General features: G+C 36.9%; 1 protein-coding gene across 4 annotated transcripts in view; it reads right to left on the reverse strand.

Moving 5' to 3' along the window:
- The window catches only part of LOC109109916 (cadherin-13-like), a 283,438-nt gene that overhangs the window by 84,609 nt on the left and 176,939 nt on the right, over positions 1 to 21,890 (reverse strand). For all 4 annotated transcript variants that reach the window (XM_042775469.1, XM_042775468.1, XM_042775471.1 and 1 more), the window contains one exon: positions 638 to 816. In XM_042775469.1, coding sequence (XP_042631403.1) covers positions 638 to 816 — 179 coding nt within the window. The remainder of the gene's footprint in view (positions 1 to 637; positions 817 to 21,890) is intronic.

The following is a 21,890-nucleotide window of genomic DNA, read 5'->3' on the forward strand; positions in this document are numbered from 1 at the left end:
TAGAGCTCGGTTTGAACAGAAAGCCTCCGTTCTGTCGGCCCTCCTGTTAGAGGTTTGACTCACAAAGCTTTAAGAAAACAGCCAGCTGTGTTATGAGATCTGACAGTCTTTGAAACGTTCAAATGGGTATTTTTGAAATATCTGCAGTACATTTTGTAAAGTCACCATTCGTATTATAAGGAAAATTGATTTGCAGACACTAAATAAGACCTGGGCTGATTGACATGCTTAAGCAGCAGTGTAAAGATATATTGTGGTCAAATAGCTTCCCTCTCGTACTTTTAAGCTACAAATGTTTGCTTAGAGGTTTAAATCCAGTGCTAACATCACTAACATACTGTAAACTTGCTGTAGCCCAGCAAATATACACTTCTAAATGCCAGAAATCTTAAAAGATGAATAGGAAGTATTTCAAAAAAGAATCTGAAAAAGGGGGGGAGGGTAATTTAATTTGTTAACATTAGTTTGTGCATTTGGTATCACAAACATAACCTAAAGAGATTTGCAGTACACCAGTGACTAAAAACATCATACAAATGTAACCGACAACATTCTGTTCCCCAGTCTGCCGTTACTTTATCCATAGCTAACATCCATTCAACAATAAAAAAAATAGGCACTCAAAGAAAGCATGTACCTCTCTATCGAGCTGGTGGGGTGATATCACGGTGACAATGTCACCTCTTTCCGGGTCGATGTAGAACATATTGGGTGAAGGTTTATCCGGCAGCTGTCTCACGATGATGTAGCGCAATACAGCGTTGTCCGTGTTGGGATCGTCTGCGTCGTAAGCCGTCATGGTCATCACTGTAGTGCCTGCCAAAACAGTTGAAAAGCCAATGAGTTATAATGGAGACAAATGGGCAGGATGCTACTCAGTTTTGTTCCAACTATAACCTTAAGGTTTTATCTTGTTTTGCCATTTTTCATTAAACCGCACTGCCCAACAGAACTGTAATCGATCGAGCTCGGCGAGCCAAGCAAGAGAAGACGACACACTTTGAATGGGGGTTTAGGGCAGAAATTATAAAAGAGCAAAAGTCTATCTCTGTGTTACGATTCTCCCAGCACATCCCAGATTTATATTGTACTGCATCTAAAATAAGGATGCCGTTCTTGGCAGATGAACTGTAATCCTAGTCCATTCTTGACATATCAGCTCAGACATGGCCTACGGAATGAACAGCAGCTCGTCAGGTTTCCGGAGAGAGGGTGATATCTCAGTTCAAGTGATGCTGTTCATCTGTTTCATTTTCCCTCTGTCTCATCTGAATGTGTTTAACTGCAAAAGCAGGCCACAAATGGAGCTGAAGCTTCTCAAAGTCACAGTGACCAGACAGTGACACGAGGCTAAGTCATATCTCTCTCCTGAAGTTAATGGCCTCTATCGCTGACATTAACCTCCGATCAGCCTTTACGAGAGCTCTCGCACTGTACGGCATAAATCCAGCAGGCAGAAAAAAAAAAAAAACTGGGGGGAAATATGCACACACCCTCAAATAGGAATATTAGCATCTTAGAGTAAATGAGCAACAGGCAATTATAAGTAATTAATGGAGAAGTGAGTATCTGCATGGGGAGAGAGTCAGTATTAGGCGGCGGTTAAGCAGTACACCTCTAATGATTAATTACACATGCTGAAGTGCATAGCAGGCTCTCTCGTGACACCGCTAGTCAGAGCGAGTGGTTCTACTTCACTGTTCAGTTACACCAAGTTATACGACCTCTGTGTTAGCAAAAAACACACACTGACACAGATTCGAGTGTGCATAGAGCATGACCACACGCACACACACACATGCAACCTCTTTCTTTCTTTCATTCGAATACGGAAAGACAAGCATCCACTAAACTCAAACTGCGGTTTACGAACATCGAAATTAAGTTTGAAAACACTGATAGTTTTATTACGGGACATTTATAACATTTATGTTACAAATATATTCTATTTGAGATTAATTATGTTCTTTTAAACTTTCCATTTATCAAAGTATAATACTATATTATAATTGCACGCACCTGTATTTTTCTTTCAGAAACCTCTAAACACCAGGAAAAAAATAATAATTTGCTTCAAAAAGATGAAGAGTTTCTTTTATGTCTTTTTTTATTAGAGCTCAGTTAAATCAACGAATGTAAATCCTGTCAAAATGAAGTACTGTAGCACTGTGCACCAAAGAAAAAATCTTTGGCACTATTCCTTTTCCAAGACATTCAAGTTAAATTTGTTTTACTTTTCAGTGAAAACTAGTCCTGTCCAAACTGGGATTTAAAAAAAACTTATTTTGTTTATGTATAAAATACATTCATAATCAATAAATTTTACAACTGAATAGGTATTTGTAAAAAAAATAGCACAATCAACCTAATCACTACAAGACGGCTTGATTCTGAATCACCGTTTAATCTGGTTCCCATAGCTCTATTAACCTGTTCTCCTCCTTCACCCTCATAAAGATCAAAAAAGCCTTGAGGTATTTAGCGCTCATCAATATGAACCATGACAAAAGCCATCAGCTTCCATCAGCGCACACATAAATCAACAAGCGGATCTAATTGGCTCATGGGAAGGGCCAGAAAGTGAATGCAAATCACTGCTACGCAATAATGAAGCAATTATGTCAAAGCTGAGTCCAATTCAGGAGCTATTGTCTTCCTTTATGAAGTCCATGCTCTCCCCAGCGCCAAGCCGGAATCAATGTTAACTACATTGGTAGGTTTAATGGGAGGACCTGAAATTGCTAAACTTGAATCTGCGGGTCTCCATTACTGTATTATCAACTCTATTCATCTAATTGGGACCATGGGATCAGTCAAAGTGAGGACTTTTTCTTTCTGGCTCTTTCTTTCTCCCTTTTAATTCCACCATCTTGTCACACTGAACAAGAGGGGGAACACTGAAATGAATAATGCCTCATAAAATGCCTGACTTGAGTGGTTAATTTGATATCAGGCTCGGTGTCTAACTCTGCATTAACTCAGGCTGAAAACATTCATTGGTATGCTGAAATCAACCACAGTATGAACAGGCAGGTAGAAGATGCAAAGCACAGACATTACCACTTACCACATTACCACTATATAAACATAGAAATTAAAAATATATATATATTTATTTATTATAAATATTTAAATAAATAGATACATTTTTGTTACATGCTTTTTTTATTTTAAACATTCAAATTGTTTAAAAATGATATGTGTGTGTTACATGATTTTTTATTTTAAACATTCAAATTGTTTAAAAATGATATGTGTGTATATATATATATACACACAAACACACACACACACACACACACACACACATATATAAAGATTGCTCAGTAAGGGGATGTGTGATTTTGATTTTTTTTTTTTTTTTTTAAATAAGTTTCTTATGTTCACCAAGGCTGCATTTATTTAATCAAAAACACAGAGAGAGGAAATATACAGGTTAAGTATAATGGTTTTTATGTTTGATTTATTTGTGGTTTGTTTGTTTGTGAGCTCGCCGACAGGTCGGGCTGTGATCAGGGGGAAAATCATTGGGTGATCAGTGCTCCGTAATCTCTATGTGTGAATTACTCAAACGACGTATCAAAGAGAATCGCTGACATTCGCCAACACCTTGCCAACTCCAAACGAATAACTAGCATGCCAAATATCTGGACTGGTCGGCCAACTCTAACTGAGGTCAGAGGAAGATAAACAGCAGCAGCAACATGGCTTTAAGAAAAGTTTGGACACAAGAAATGGAGCTAAATTTTTCAGAACAGATCATCACGCAAATAACTTGCAGCACTAATTTCTTCCCAACGTCCATTTCAAATAAACAACTCGTGTTTCACTTGTTATTGCACGTCAGTCACGTTCAACTTCTTGCATGTGTTTTCATGACAAAACATGGTTTGTGGACTGGATAGAGTCGTTGGGTGACAGAGTTGTCAGCTCGTGTAGTGCGAACACCACAACGACTTCAAGACAGACAGCAAGTCATGTAGTCTGAACAACACAGCAATCTGCCGACATTTAATGTCATGTAGTGTGAACTTGGCTTAAGCAAAACTGAATTTTTAGCAGACATTACTCCAGTCTTCAGAGCCAAGATGCTTCAGAAATCATTATAATATGCAGATTTTTTAAATCAATACTGGAAACAGTTGTGCTGCTTATTTTTATTGCTTTTATTTTTAAATAATAATAATAATAATAATAATAATAATAATAATAATAATAATAATAATATTTCATAATTTTAACCTTTCTCATTCAGACTTTCTGTGCCCATACATACCTACAGCCCTGTCCTTATCTGTTGCACACACTGTTCTAGTCTTCTCATTCTGTTGCTCTCTGATATAGCAGAAAAATGCGTTGTTTGGAAGATCAAGGCATTTTAGTGGGCATCTCTGCCTTCTGACAACAGCTGAAGCCCGGTGGGTGCCAATCACAGAGCCCCACTCCAGATCTGAAGGCAGTGGTATACCATCCAAAACCGTAGGCTCCTCCACAGGGTGCCTTCCACATCAACATGGCCCCAGCTGCTTAAAATCAAGCACTAGCTAAAAAGCTGGGCCCTTCAGCTTTTGCATAATAACTCAAAGTGTGTCATGCTATTAAAAGGGCATATTTATATCCTGATAATGACAGTTCAGGCTTAAATGCAGAAAAATCAGACCATTTTCCCTTCTATCTCAATATGTTTCTCTTGTTCCCTCTCAAACGATCTCAGACGAACTCACTAAACAGGGTATAAACTACATCTCATACAAGTAATCTCATAAGTACATACAATCCAGTTTCACCAGGCACTTAATATGTTAAAATAGGGCTTTTAAATTAAGTTTAAATTCATGTTTTAATCCAAATCATGAATTTATGTTGAAAAATTAGAATATAATGAAAACATTTGTGAATAAAGCAAGATTTACATACAATATTTTCTTCTCTATTTAATGTACATCTAGAAATGTATATTATTATTTTCTATTATTATTTTTTTTATGCATGTCTTTTTACAGAATAAAACATTTATCCATAATTTAAGCAAACACAAGGCCCCGTTTACACTTGTGTGTTTTAATTTTAAAACGGCGTTTTAGAATGAAACCGATCCTCGTCTACACTAGCATTTCTGCTGCGTTTCAGAAACGATCTCCGTTTACACTACACAACCTAAAACGCATGTCACGTGACCATTCATGCAGGTACAGCCATAGATATGAATAGGTTGATTCCCTATTATTTAAATCGCGGATGCGTCTATGTGCTTGGAGTGATCGAATGGGGAATCTACCTATACATCTATGGGTACAACAATGCGCATGTTATTATTTACACAGTCGTCAAGGATACGCAGAGCGAATGTGGGCAGCCATGACATCGTTTTCAAAAGTCTCCGTTCTACGCCGGAGTAGTGTAAACGATAGGCGTAACCATAGCAAAAGTTATGCGTTTTAAAATGAAAACGCACTAGTGTAAACGGGGCCTTATAATTTGTTTGGATTCCAATTTTTCTTAGTTTGGATTGAAAAATCTCTATTGAATTTATTTCAGCACAAATACATTGTTTCAATTTTTTATTTTTTATTTTTTTAAATGGAATTTTTGTAGTGTATGGACCAAAAAAATATATATATATATATATTCCCTATAGAGAAGTATGCAAGGAACGTAATTGTATAAAGGCTAAAAACTTTTGCCTTTTTAAGTACAGATTAAGATGTGTGAATTGCAGTGGTGCAGCAATCCAATCATAGTATGCCAGATCCCTGACAACCTAGCATAGAACAGCAAATCACATTCAGTGCTAATTTTGCAGGAACAATTGCATTTTTTACAGTTTTATAATTTGTTAAGGTGTTAAAACAATACAAACAGCGTTTGCAAAAAAAAACCCAACAACACCAGCACAAATTATATTTATATGAATATTCTGTTCTCAGTAATACAGTCCTGTACAAAGAATGTTAAAAATGAAAGTAAGGACTACAGTGTGCTAACACAAGGCTGGTGTCACACGTGGCACATCCTCTATTATAGACATCCAGGGAAATCAATATGACTTCAGGATCTCATTCACACTGGGGAAGCCAGCGCACTGTGTGATGGGCTTTATAATAGGAAAGAACAGGTGAAAGATTGAGACAGGATGAAATAATGATGGAGCAGGTGTGTGTGAGCGAGTGATCGGACTAGATACTGGGATGAGAGCGAGAGAGAGGAAGGGCGAGAGGTCCACAGGGAAAACAGACAATGAAGCTACTGGACAAGGGATCACAGCGCTATCTTTGGACTTTGGCTAAGTTTAAAGTGTACAAATAATGAGGCTAATCTTTTGTCCAAAATCTACCAAATTACTTTTTTTGTTCAGGTGTGGATGGAGATTTATTCTATCAAGGACACATTTGAAACTTTGTGGTGCACAGATTGGTGTGAGACTTCAAAAAGCACACAATTCTAAATAGTGTGGCTTTTTATATACAGTCCATCTTTGCTACATAGCAACAGAAAAGCACAGAGTGCTATTACCCTTCATTTTGGGAGGCAATTCAAAACATCTAGTAGTTTTGGTGGAAGATAAATAGACTACAATGTGGAATGGAGCACTGTGGTGAAATTTGTGGCCTTCTTGCCCTGAAAGAACCAGCTTGCCTATTCACAAATTTGGCGGTCTTTCTAAAAGAAGTCCACAGGCATAGTCCGGCTATTCAATATTCCCGTTGTTTCATTACACTGTGGCAGGTAAGCACCATTTTTATGACAACCCCCGAACCACTGGGCATTCTGCAATTTACTCATTCCCTCAAAGTTCAGTTCCATAGCAGAAACAGTGCTGTATAAAGAAACACTCAAAACTTCACATTCACACTTGTATTGTAAAATGCTGCTCCTATGAGGAAAGGAGAGCTCTTTTTATTTACGCACTTACTTACAGAGATATTTTGCAGGTTACACATTTACTGTTCATCTAGTAGCCCCCAGCTAACACTTTATTCTCATGGTCAAGGAGATGGAACAAATGAAAACATGATGTTCCTTCAATATAGAGGCTTAAAGGAACAGTTCACCCAAAAATGACATTTATGTCAATATTAACTCACCCTCATGTCATTTCAAATCTGTATGGCATTATTTCTGCCAGCCATATATAACCTTTGTTTGTGTACATCTTAAAGAAAGTCATATGCATATGGGATGGCAGGGTATAAAGGATGGAGGATCCCTTAAAGAGCTATACTTTTTGTGTTCCAACGTGCTGCATTTTAAACGTTGTAATGCATTAGATATATGATTTTGACCAGTGCTTCTTACTTCTTACTTACTTCTACTTTTATGATATTTTTATTGTCCTTTTTGTTGTTGTATTTTAAAGAGGTGTGTGAAGATTCTTTTAAAAAAATCTCCTTTTGTGTTATACAGCATGCAAGTTTGGAACGACATGACAGTGAGGAAATAGTGAGAGAATTTTCGATGAACTGCTCCTATAAATACAGAACACTCAGCCATTTACAGTAATTATAATTTATTCATTCTGAAGCACCATTTGTCAGATCCCAAAGAGAAACCAAAGTGTGTAAAACCACTTTTTGAGAACATTATGGATGATTTACAGAAAAGGTGAAAGTTAGGGCGCCAGTAAAAGGCTATTAGTGGACTACCTGCACTTTCATTGTTTTGGTATTGTATGTAAATGAGTAAATGCATACAACAAGTGCTCATCAAGCCATAATCATTTCCACAAATCCCTTCTACTATTCTATTGTGAGATCCGAACCATCCATTGTGACTGATACACATATAACCTAGAAAAATGTTATAACCTAGAAAAGGTTAAAAACTTAGTTTCTCAGGACTAAAGCTGAAATGCTTCAGGAGGTAAAAATTTGAAGGCTTAAAATGAAATAATAAATCTCATTTCAACAAGATCCAGCATAATAATGCCCTGATATTTAACCTTTTGTTATAAAACACCAGCAAATTTACATTGGATTTCAAGTGGCAACCCAACACAGAACAAAAATTGCCTTTCAAAACTTTCAAAAAATGTCTTAAAATCAAATCCCAAACTTGCACTTTTTTATGCTTTAGCCTCTGAGCTCTGTTACCTCACATAAGATCCCACAATGCACATAGCCAGTAAACACAGAAAACTAATCTGTGTGTCCAGTGGAAAGTGCTAGAGCAAACCACACATCATTCTCTCATCTCATCCTTGTCGCCAGCTTCTCCATTATTGATATGAAAGAAGAGAGAAAGAGGTAGCACTTATTAATACAGTCTGTGTCTCTGTGTGTGTGTGTGTGTGTGTGTGTGTGTGTGTGTGTGTGTGTGTGTGTGTGTGTGTGTGTGTGTGTGTGTGTGTGTGTTAGTGAGAGAGGGAAAGTGTGTGTGTGTTGGCAGAGAAAGAGAAACAAATGCAAATTTGCCTGGAAAAGAAATAAATAAAAGCAAGCAGAAATTGTCCAAACACATGATGCAACCAATACCTGTAGTGAAATTTATTAAAGTAGGTCTTTTAATGTGACACAGATGTAATTGTATTTACACAGGAAACAATGGCCAATATAATATAATATAATATAATATATATTACACAGGAAACAATGGCCAATATAATATAATATAATATAATATAATATAATATAATATAATATAATATAATTTAATGTATTTTTTTATAATAATTGTAATGTTTTTCATACTATTGAAAAAACAAAACAAAAAAAAACATTTACTGTTACTGATTGGCCTTACTAGTTCAGGATAAGGACATCAGTCACAGGAACAATGGTGGAAGCTGATTAGGTTGCAGAATGTCACCCCTTCCTATTAGCAACACATTGTGTATTAATTTTCTATCAAGTACCCCTACATAACATGTTCCGGTAATGCAAACAATGCCAGTGTGGTGGACAAGTGTGTACATGCAATGGAAATGGACTGGAATGAATATCATCAAATTAAATTGTGTTCAATTAGCTAACAAATTTGTTTGTGTCTATGCTTGTATATCTGAGGGGGAGTGCAAGAGTATGTTTACAGTCATGTTCAAATGAAAAAAAAATCTAATTAACACCTCTGTGGGGGCTTGCTGCATTAGCTAACTGTTTCACAGTGTATCCGTAAAGCAGCAGGAATCCGTTTGGATCCTGGCAGTGCACAGCATATGTACAGTTTAATGCGCATATCGCTGCGGCTAAAACATAATGTGTGTCTTACTATGGCTGTGCTCATCAAAATATAACACAGAACGGCAGTTCTCAACGGGGCAAAATTAATGTTTAAGGAGACATCAAGCTTGGCTGAAATGATATTTTGCTCAGTCATCAAGTCTAGTTACAATGCAAACAAGCAGCTCAGATTCTATCATTCAGGTTTAATGGTTGCCTGACTTAATACAAACCTAAACTTCCAAATGCAATCCAATTCAATATAGGCAAGGAAGAGTGGAGTAAACTGTGCCATGGTTTACTGAAAATGTCCTCTAGACTCTAAACAAATTAAATTGCATTTAAAGATGTCTGCTATGAACTGACATGACAAGATAGCATCTTTAACATAGCAACATATGAATGAGTTAATAGATACAAAAACTTCTGTCATTATTTACTCATCCTCATGTTGTTTCAAATCTGTATGATTTCCTTTTTTTCAGTGGATAATAAAATAAGATATTTGGATATTGGTACTATAGTTTGTCTTGACTTCCATTGTATGGACAAAAAATACAAAGGATGTCAGTGTCGAAACTGGTTATCAACATTCTTTGCAATATCACCTTTGGTTTTCAGCAGAAGAAAGTAATACATTTAGGTGTGGAACGACATAATGATGACAGATTTTAAGTTTTTGGGTGGACTATCCCTTTAAGGATGATTTTCTTGTTTCCTTCTTTCTACTGACCCGCAGCTTCCACCAGGAGCTGTAATGGTGGATGGTCTCTGACAACTCATCAGTTGTGTGTGGTCTCACACGGTCTTCTACAACCTGACAGCAGGCAGCAGCCTTATGACACCTTTCTGACAAACACTCACACAATCAGCCGAGAGGTAACACTTAACACTGACAGCAGCATGCATGCTAACACAAGCACACGTGGGGAACTCATTGAACACAGACCGGAGACTACAGCAAATAGACCACAGCATGCAAAGACACAGCTGAAATTATTCTTTCACAGAATCCACTATGCCTCTGGCCGAAAAGCGCCTGGGGATATTCTTTTCCCTTTTTTACAGAACAAAAATTGCTCTCCGTTTCCCTTTGTGAACTTAAAAGTCAAAGTCTTTCCCCACAGAGTCCAAAGAAACTCAAAGGAAAATAAATAATAATCTCTGTCAACATCACGGCAGTCGAAAGTCTAAACACAGAGTCTTTGGATAAAATGAGCTTTGACAAAACAAAAAAAAAAAAATTGCTTTCTGAATATGAACACTTCATAGATTCATGAAACCATGGTCATTTACATGTCAGAGACTTTTAGAACCTTGCCGATTAAGGACAGAACCGCAGAGAATTACTGGGCCTGTCAACACTGAATTGCTTTCAAACCCAAGATCCTTGTACTAGAGGCATGTAAAACAAGACAGAACAAAGTTACAGAAATCCCAGATCTTTACCCAATGCTTCAACATCCAAAACTGTTTACAGAAAGCTTGACAGCTCAGGGTCAGAACCCGTCCGCCTCGGTTACTTCTTGTTGGTTGAGACCCCTGCAATGAACTGTCTCCTTTGGGGCCCATTCTATAAAATTTGCTGTCTGTGTCGCCTAAAGAGCTCAGATGTAGTTCAGGTCCCAGGACTCAAGGAGCTGTCTGCATGAACCTCTGATGGCCCAGTGAGGTTTAAGGTGATGTCTCAGCACACATAGGATTACTCAGAGGATTGGCCGGAAACCTGTTTCACCTGAATCTAAAACTGATTCTGAGGAAAGGTAAATTTGCAGTGATGTAGTTTTAGCTTCAGACAACACATGGATCACCCTTAGCAAGTAAAGACAGAAGAAATTATAAAATAGAATATACTTTTTTGAAACAGTTAAAAAAGCATGGCTATTAACAGGTGTGACATCTTAAAATGACTGCATGTTTTAATGCAGAAATCTCTACTTTATGTCACCTAACTTGATACTTTGCACAGTATAATTTTTTTTATTAATCTGATTTATCAGTGACAGGTTAAACTGATCAAAAGTGACAGTACAAAGACATTTACATGTAACAAAAGACTTATATTTCAAATAAATGCTGTTCTTCAAAATATCTTGAAAATGTATCATGGTTTCCACAGAAATATTAAGCAGCTGTTTTCAAAATGTTTAAAACTATTATTAAGTAATAATTATTAAGTTTTTGATCAAATAAACAGCCTTGGTAAACATAAGAGAATATATATATATATATATATATATATATATATATATATATATATATATATATATATATATATCAGTTCTGGGGTTGGTGAAAAATTTGTGGAATTCTTGAATTTGTTAAAAATTTTGCCACGTTCAGGGGGCCCAGAAACCATAGTGGCACTCCTGCAATTGGTAATAAATTTTTCAGAATGTTTTTAAAATAATGTATTGTGTGTTAAATAAATAAATAATAATAATATTTATTATAATTAATTAATCTGTTCACGATCTATGATGCACTTAATACTTAAACGACTAAACTAAGTAGTCTTGCTCTGCAACAAGTCCATTAATCTACTAAGGGATGTGGCAGAATTTGTCTTTAGTCTCAAAGACTAATTAATCATTCTGGTCTGTATCAGCAGACAGATTAAATCACAAACTGCTGCTTGTCCTCTGCTGTGGTTTAAAGTCTATACAGTGATTTCAATCAGTTAATTGAAAAAAAAATCACTTTGAAATTCTAAAAGCACTCTTTAATGTTTAAAAAAGCTTGCACTTTTTTTTCTTTTCTTTTTTGTCTACAAGGTTATTTATCACTCTGGAGGAAAACGATAATAATAGACTTAAACTGCAATGAAATATTTGCTTGCAACGACCACCAAAGAAATCTCCCTGTCCATCAACACTGACAACTTTGCACCACCTGTACAAAGATTTTCCATAACATGTATTAGTCTGCTGACATGTCAAGCTTTAAAATTCAGCGGAGGAAGCACACAATTTCCACACAGTGATGGTTAGTGAATACATAGGCACCAGCAAGGCCATGATTTGGGCATGAGAATTGGATATCTAACGAAACAAGCTGCTTTGAAGTGCCCCGTTCCCTTGTTGAGGAATATTCATACTAGAATTTGAAATGGTTCTATCACCAAAGCCATGCGATTAGCTACACTTTACCTGATAACACCCTGAGCACAGGAGTTTTACATTGGCTCCAACAACACACAACAGGCAGAAGCACAAGTGGACAATTGCTATCGGAGGAAGTGGTTGCTGAAGCAACCATGCTATTTTAGCTTGCTCTAATATAGCTTTGAGCTCTTTTAATGAACTGTGTTTCACGATACTCGTCCCCGAGCGCAAGTGAAATGCTGTACTGGGTGAGCTACTGAGCAAGTTTACTACATCAGAAAAGCCATACATATGGAGCTGGTTATGTGATGCAAACATCAAAATGTATTAGTTTACAAATCATGCACTGTGGTCAAAGTGTTTTGAGGTCATAACATAGTATTGTGTGAGGAACCGAGGAAAATTAAGCCTTGATGAAATAACCTGCACCTATAATCATAATTTGCATGAAAATGAATGAAAGTTGGTGTTTTACTGCCTCTAGTGTTCATTTTGGCTGGAAACTGCAGTGTATAGGTACAACTATGTATAGGTATGGTTTTGCAAAAATGTAGGTAGAGGCACGTTTTTTTCAATGAGCCTGGGTTAAAGTATATATACACACAATACTACTAGTTAAAAACTCTGTTAAAAACAAGATGGGAAGCGGTGCAGTCATGTGACCAGGCCAGTTCGAGTGGCAGCAGAGACAGGAAGACGTGTGTCATACAGTATGTGCATGTGTGAGTGTTCAGCATCTCCACTCGGCTCAAGCTATACGAAGAGACAGTAGCTGATGGTGCAAAACTGACGGGCCTTTCAACGCAACATCTGCTAGCGAGCTAAACATCATTAAGGCGAGAGATCTGACATCCCTGCAGTATTTTCTGCTTTGATGGGCGGCAGCCAGCCAAAAGGACAGCCGAAAACGATAGAAACAGTTTTGAATTTGACATTTCAAGTCCCAAACATTTGCATTTAGGAAAATGCCACTCAAATCTAAAGCAAGAGATACAAAATAGTTTAGCTGAATGGATTTCTTGGGGGCAACCTTATGCAACATTTTGACATTTAAAATGGCTTTTTATTTAACTGAACTTGAGCTGTATGCAATGTATTTTCATCAATAAGAGAAACACACAACACTATTCTTCCCTGGTCTGAATCAATTCAAAAGAAGTGGGTCCTTTCACCAGACACGACTATTAATAATCAGAGATGGTCCATCTATTTCACCAGACTGCAAATGAAACAGAAAACCTATTAGCATGTTTGTTAAAAACATACTCAAACCAATCAATAGACCAAAGATATGAGGAAAGAAATGAAAACAGAAAATGAGGAAACCAGGAAAGGGAGGGAAACATCAAGAAACAGAAAAAAAGGCTCTTGTGGAAGAAAAGAGAGAAAAGGGAAGGTGTTGATGAACAGAGTTTAAGGCAGGTGGTGCTATATGAGATCTGCAAAAAAAAATAAAAAAAAGGGAAAAAATTGAGAGGAGGAATTTGATTAAGGGTGTTACACATGCAAAAGCAGCAGAAACTGTGTTGTGTTTATCTCAATCACATCCTCTAAGCGCACACCAGGCGACGAGTGCCTCGGGTCAGTAATTGAGAAACCAATATGGTTCCTCAGAGATCCGACACCCAGCATTCAGTAACATTCTCATATCTCACAACGAGAGCGGTCCAACTTACATTTAAGATTGCATTCTACCTGCAAGCTAGAAATTATGGGAGACATTTCTTTTATGAGAAAAAAAGGGGGGAAACCTCATTAACATGAAGCCGTGGGATGAAGTGAAATGTATGTTTAATTTTGGAGAGCGAACAGGAAACTTGGCGAACAACATGCAAAAACTCTGCCATCAATTAACGCTATCTCTTAATTGAACACTTTGATGAATGGAAAGTTCAAAACAACAGCATTTATTTTACATAGATGTTTTTTACAACGATAAAAACAATTTGAACAATTTAACACATCCTTGCTAAAGAAAAGTAATGTAGGTCTGTCCCTCACACAGATCGATTAAAACAGATTTATACTTTGAATACATGGAATATATAATATGACTTGAATGGACCAAATTAATAGCACCTTAATTGTATGATTTTTCCTTCTGTAGCTTTACTGGCTACTTTTTGTTCTCACTGTATATAAAAGAGTGCCCTAAACACATCTGCTGTGTTTCTAGAAAAAGGTCATATGGCTGAGCAAATGATTACAAAATGTTCATTTTTAGGTGAACTATTCCTTTAAACTGCTGGTTTTGTATGATTAGAGTATTTTCAGAGGAGACCTGGGTAGTCTAAGACGAAGTAGTGTTGCAGTTATTGCCTCTGAAGCTTAGCTTTAAATCTTATTGCTTCCACTGTCATAAGGTCTCGGCTTTGTCCCTCAAATACGATGCATGATGTAAAATGTTTCTTCTGATAGCAATGCAAATGCTGAATTTAAATGAAATGTTATTTTCTAGTCGAGTTCCTATGAAGAACAAGAAACTGTTGTATTTCCTCTTGCACTACATACAAGGCCAGTTTTTACATGCATTAAGGATGTGTACTTGATCAGAGGCGGACAGTAGTGAAGTATTTTTACTCTGCTGTAAAAATACTTTTCAAGTGTCTGTACTTTATCAGAGTACTTTATTTTTCTTTAGAAAGCTTTACTTCACAACATTCCAAAGCATAATATTGTACTTTTTGCTGCACTATGTTTCATATTCAATATCATTTAATACTTAATTAGAAATCTATTACTTTCTTATTTTTACTCAAGTAAAAGTAATTCAAAGATTTACTTGAGTACAAAACAGTAGTACATTTTTAATGTTCTTAAGTATTAAAGGTAAAACAAACAACAACTTTTATTTATGAAATGAAGTGCAGTAAAAAGTATGACATTATGCTTTGGAATATAGTGAAGTAAAGTTTTCCAAAGAAAAACACTGATAAACTACAGATACTTTTAGAAATACTTCACTACTGTCCGCCTCTGTACTTGATGAATGCAAAATGGACTCAGGCGTCAACATAACAGAAGCACAAGGCTAAAGTAAACAGTTATCTCTCCACATTTCACCCCATCCCTGTTGAGCTATTGGCTTTATTGTGGCTCTCAAAGGAGAAGTGACTATGTTTTACATGAAAGTCATCTTCCACTTTGGTTTACAGCCTACGGCAAGTCATGAAGTCCACACAACTCAAGCTGAGAGAAAAAAAGCAGACTGTATGACTTTATCAGAAACTGCGTTACAGAAACCTAATGTTCATCTCTCATGAATGTCTTTACGTTGCTTCAAACTCACTCTTTAACTCAATATCCCACATACACACAAACAGACACCATCACATTGCTTCTACATCCAATTTTAAAAGTGCTTTACAGAGTTATGCCATAGAATAACCATTTTAAAACCCAGAAAGAGCTTTTTTACTCTTTGGCTCTTTAGAAAACCACCCAAATGATGCTTTACATCAGTGTTTACAAACCTCAGGATGATTCATAATAAGATATCTTGGTTTGTTTGTCTTGCACAAACAGTTCTGAGGCAATCGTGGATAAACTTTATATTTGAAAGACACAGCAGCAAATGTAGTTACGAATGATATCCAGATGGGGTGTCTTAATACGGTGGAACTTAAATGTTGTAGAAGCTTAACCAATATGTAATAACACCTATTAGCAAATACACAGTCTTTTGCATAACTTTTAGTGAGAAGTTGCAGGTAACAGGTTTACTCATACAATTGAAATCTTGCTCATAAGTACTCCCTGGGGTATATGAACACCGCTTTGGAATGACATAACCAATACATTAATCCCAGCCATAGTATATGTTTTTTTTTTTTTTTTTTTTTTTATAAGATGAGGTTCTTTGTTGAAATCAAGCTCTGCTTATCTGGTGATCTGATCTCACGTAAACAGCAATATAGATATGTTATACAGTGCCCCTAAAAAGGGCACCATAGTCACAAATAAAAAAGTTGTGTAGTTATATATATTGTGTGTAGTATATATATATTGTGGCGGGAGGAGCAAACGACAGACACAGTGGGTGTGGCGTCAGACCTCGGAGAGGCTTTTATAAAAAGATAACCAAAAGAGGGAATAAAAGTGTCCAAAGGGGAAGAGTGTCCGAAATAAACAGGGAATATGGTCTCCTTGTCGTGCTGCAGGGTATGTGAAGGGCAGGTAGTGCTCAGGAAGGAAGGGTCCAGGTAAGGGACGGAGTCCGGCGGCCACACGTGCTCCCCTCTTTGGAATATGTTGACATGCCAATCAACTCAAAACACCTGCAAAGGTTTCCTAAGCCCTCAAAATGGTCTCTCAGTTTGGTTCACTAGGCTACACAATCATGGGGAAAACTGCTGATCTGATCAGTTGTGCAGAAGACAATCATTGACATCCTTCACAAGGAGGGTAAGCCACAAACATTCATTGCCAAAGAAGCTGGCTGTTCACAGAGTGCTGTATCCAAGCATGTTAACAGAAAGTTGATTGGAAGGAAAAAGTGTGGAAGAAAAAGATGCACAACCAACCGAGAGAGCTGCAGCCTTATGAGGATTGTCAAACAAAATGGATACAAGAATTTGAGTGAACTTCACAAGGAATGGACTGAGGCTGGGGTCAAGGCATCAAGAGCCACCACACACAGACATGTCAAGGAATTTGGCTACAGTTGTCGTATTCCTCTTGTTAAGCCACTCCTGAACCCCAGACAACGTAAGAGGTGTCTTACCTGGGCTAAGGAGAAGAAGAACTGGACTGTTGCCCAGTGGTTTAAAGTCCTCTTTTCAGATGAGAGCAAGTTTTGTATTTCATTTGGAAACCAAGGTCCTAGAGTCTGGAGGAAGGGTGGAGAAGCTCATAGCCCAACTTTTGCTTGAAGTCCAGTGTTAAGTTTCCACAGTCTGTGATGATTTGGTGTGCAATGTCATCTGCTGGTGTTGGTCCATTGTGTTTTTTGAAAACCAAAGTCACTGCACCCGTTTACCAAGAAATTTTGGAGTCATTCATGCTTCCTTCTGCTGACCAGCTTTTTGAAGATGCTGATTTCATTTTCCAGCAGGATTTGGCACCTGCCCACACTGCCAAAAGCACAAAAAGTTGGTTAAATGACGATGGTGTTGGTGTGCTTGACTGGCCAGCAAACTCACCAGATCTGAACCCCATAGAGAATCTATGGCGTATTGTCAAAAGGAAAATTAGAAACAAGAGACCCAAAAAATGCAGATGAGCTGAAGGCCACTGTCAAAGAAACCTGGGCTTCCATACCACCTCAGCAGTGCCACAAACTGATCACCTCCATGCCACGCCGAATTGAAGCAGTAATTAAAGAAATTGGAGCAAATGGAGAGTATTGAGTGTATGTACAGTAAATGAACATACTTTCCAGAAGGCCAACAACTCACTAAATTTTTTTTTTTTTTTTTATTGGTCTTATGAAGTCTTCTAATTTGTTGAGATAGTGAATTGGTGGGTTTTTGTTAAATGTGAGCCAAAATAATCACAATTAAAAGAACCAAAGACTTAAACTGTGTGCATTGAATTTATTTAATACACAAGTTTCACAATTTGAGTTGAATTACTGAAATAAATTAACTTTTCCACGACATTCTAATTTATCGTTATGCACCTGTATATATATATATATATTTTTCCACGACATTCTAATTTATCTATATATATTATCTTTGTTTAGAAAGAAAGAAAGAAAGAAAGAAAGAAAGAAAGAAAGAAAGAAAGAAAGAAAGAAAGAAAGAAAGAAAGAAAGAAAGAAAGAAAGACAGACACTGCATATTTAGGGTCAATTCAAGATAATTCGGACATTTTTCCCCAGTCATCTCAAAGGCAAAATTGATCCCAAATTACTTTAATTTGCCCTACATTGTTTACGAGGAGCATGTAACTGTTGTAACACTCTAGCATCATCATACATGAATGATGCTGTTCATTGGGTTGAGAGGATACTGTGCCTTTTAAGGACCTTTTCTTTTCCTCACAAAGGTGATGTAGTTGTGCATGCATCAGTGATACAGAATGAAATCAGATTTGATTTGAGAGGTCATTATTAATTGCAGAGCTCTTGAACCCCCACAATAGACATCCTCCCATACAAAGCCCCCAGTTCGCCTTCCCACACATTACAGCTCTTAGAAGTCTATGCAACAAACTTGGACTTCTATACAAATGAGTAACACACCAAAGTAAGAGCTTGCCAGGTCTCCCTGATGACAGATGCCATAGAAACAAGGTCTAATGTGACAATGTCATATTAGTAGTCTCATAAGAATCTATAATTCAATCAATTGAACACTCTCTAATCTTGAACATTGCTGATTTCTTGTAAAATAAATGTTATTTTGGAGAGTAAAAATTGTGTGCTATCCAAATTTGAAAGACAGCATCTTCATGGCTTTATTAGGAATTCAATAACATCCAAAATGAAAAACACAGTTTTGTGTCGCAACAAATTTCCCTCACCATAAACGGCAGGATAACAGAAGAAAAATTCATTCAAAATGTCTTCAATTTTTCAAAACGCTCTCAGAAAAAGAACAAACTGCTCATCATTTCATTTGAACTAGTAAACTTTAGCTGCCTGTTTGCTTTTCTCTCATACAACATGCAACAATTTCTCCCCTACTGATGCAATCAGCAGAAAGACTAAAATCAAAGAAAAGTGGAGCAGAGCTTTGTATTCTTGCTAACACGGCATTTGGAGGCTTGGTAAAATTGTTTTTTGTTGTGTCTGCGCATCTCACAAGTCTGAATGGCAGGATCAGAGCTTTAAGCACAAGAAACCCTGCGGATTGAACAGCTTGTGATCCCTGTTTCACCTTGAGAGCTGAAGCTGTGATCTCACTCATTTTCAAGAAGTAGCACTTGAAAGATGCTGCTAAGATCTGGCTAATTTGGAGAATTAGTCAGAACCAAAAACCGATGTCTTCTCGCTGGCTGACAGACATCTGACACAGTATTATTACTACTGAAGGAGAGTTCACCAAATAATTCATACTGTACCCTCATGTCGTTCCAAACCTGAATATTCTTCTGTGGAGCACAAAAGAAATTATTCTGAAAACTAAAAGTGGCCTTTTTTCATACCAAGAAAAGGCTACAATGTTTGTAAAATATAGTGGAGAGAAAAGGCTGACAGAATTTTCATTTTTGAGTAAACTATATCCCAGTATAAATCCAAACATCCCAAATAATATGATGGAATAAAACAATCACAAAGTTTGCAGGGGAATGCCTTGGTCTTGATTTCTAAAATATTCTTTGCTCACAAGTTCACAGAAGCCAAGGCTGAGTCAGCACTCAGCTGAAATCCTCTCAAGTTGCTGACACTTGACTATGTATTATTCTATTTCTTTTATCAAATCCTGAAAAAAAAAAGGTTCAGGTTGAGAGTTCAAAAGCCCAGGAGCTGACAAAGCCCTTAAGTAGAGCCCTAGAGGACACATCACAGCAGTTACCTGCTTTGACTATTTTCCAAAAAAAAAGTTTAGCTAGCAACGGCAAACTAAATTGCAAAAAATGTGGTAGTTTTGCAATTATTGACTGTTTTCTTCTCAAACATACCGTATGGAAGTCCACATATACAGTACATTACAAGGGCACATGCAATAATAATAATAATAATAATAATAATAATATGCATAGATAAATTACTTGCAATAAACACCCCCAGAAACCCAGAGTTTGGGCATTTAAAGCAGCAGACTCATAATAAACAGAACATTGTCCATATGTTTGGTTGCTAACATAGTTGTCTTTATAGATATTTTTATAGTTAACATTCTTTGTGTAAAGCTATTTTCAAGTCTTGTTAATCCTAGAACACATCACACAGTGTTACATACATCCTTCAAACTCTTCAGAATCATCACTGGACCTTACAAAGACATCAGCACAGTAACAGGCAATCATCTGTCCTCAGATAACCAGTTACTTAGAGAGAATAACAAGCTCACCCAGTCATTTTCTGTTGTCAGTCAAGCTGATACAGTAGCTGTTTCTCCGTCAGTTTAGTTGGTGAGGATATTAAGGTTGCTTTGTGATTTTATGTTGTCAGTCAAGATGTTATGAGTGCTGTCTGGAAATCACTTTTGATGTTCAGAACTATGATGCATGAAACTATAAAAGCCCTACAAAGTAATTAAGAAGCTTTTTCACTTGTGGAGCTAAAATGCCAGGCTTGTGTGTACCCTAGGGAACCAAGTAAACCTGAATGCGTATTGACAAATGAAAGGGTGGAAAGCAAGTCATTTGATGAAAAACTTCAGGGAAATATAACAGCCTTCCACTTTTTATTTTGCCTACTTTATTAGTTTCATAGTGCTTTTTGAAAATCTATTTTGATGTCTGTCAAAGCTGCTGGGAGGTCGGGGTGAAAATAAGACAATGAAGCATATTTAATTTATGACACATTTAGACTTGGCTTTCTTATGATATCTAAATCTAAGTGATTGAGGCTACCCAGGTGGGACTGTGAGGCCTATTGATTACGCCATGTGGTGGTCTGTATGTGCACACTTTGTTCATTCCTTTCCCTCCTTTCATACAGCAACCCTACACCTGCCACCTCATAAATGTCAAACCCACTCCGTTCGCCTCGAAGACTTTCTGCTATTGATTTATTTCCTTCATTTCTCGACTCAAAAGAGGCTGCCATGACCGTATTCCTTCCTCTATTAATGCAACGCACGTATTCCTCCATAAAACCTCTTTTACTCAGCGGGAATGTTGTGAGATTTTATCAGATGGCTTATGGACTTCCCCTCTCTGCTTTAAACCTGGGTTTACAAGACATACCTCCTCTATTAATGTATTTCATGCAACGTTATTATACATGAACACGGGTGGGATCAAGTCCCTCAAAGACTACAACTCAGATTTTTATTGCCCTTATGTCATTCCAAACCTGTATGACTTAAAATAAAAATAGATTTTAAAAGTAGTAAAAAAATGTATGATGATTTTTGTGTTTGTTAGTGTTTTTGGATAATTGTTGTTTATGTTAGTCTTTTTGGTTAATTAAAGTACTGGAAATTATTTGTGGTTATTAAAACACAGATACACTTTTCAATATACACTAGCATTCAAAGGTTTGTGAACAGGATTTAATTGTTTGTTTGAAAGAAAGACACACTTTTGTTCAATATGGATGCATTTACTGTAACTGATCAAAAGTGACAGTTAAAATGGTAAAGAATTATTTATATAATGTTACAAAAGGTTTTGATTTTAAATAGATACTGTCAAACTTTTGCAGTGACTTTCTGTAACTGATCAAAATTTATATATAATTATTCAAGCTTCCTTAATAATGGATATTTATTAATTATATTTACTAGACCCCCCATTCACCCCCCACCCCCCAAAAATATACCAACTAACTGACTTATTACACGCCATTAAAATCTCTTTATGATAAACAGTTGCAACATGCCATATTTTTTTTCAGCAATGGCAAAGATGATTGAGGTGGTGGTGGGGTCAGAAAAGTGCTCACAACTATCCCACAAGCCCAGGAGGTGCCACACTCCCCAAACCCACCAGGATCTGAGATCAATATCCAATCAAAGCATTCAGGCCCTAAAGCAAATGTGCAATCAGGCAGCAATCCTCTCAGCTATGCACA

Source organism: Cyprinus carpio, chromosome A18 (assembly GCF_018340385.1).
Source record: "Cyprinus carpio isolate SPL01 chromosome A18, ASM1834038v1, whole genome shotgun sequence".
NCBI lineage: Eukaryota > Metazoa > Chordata > Actinopteri > Cypriniformes > Cyprinidae > Cyprinus > Cyprinus carpio.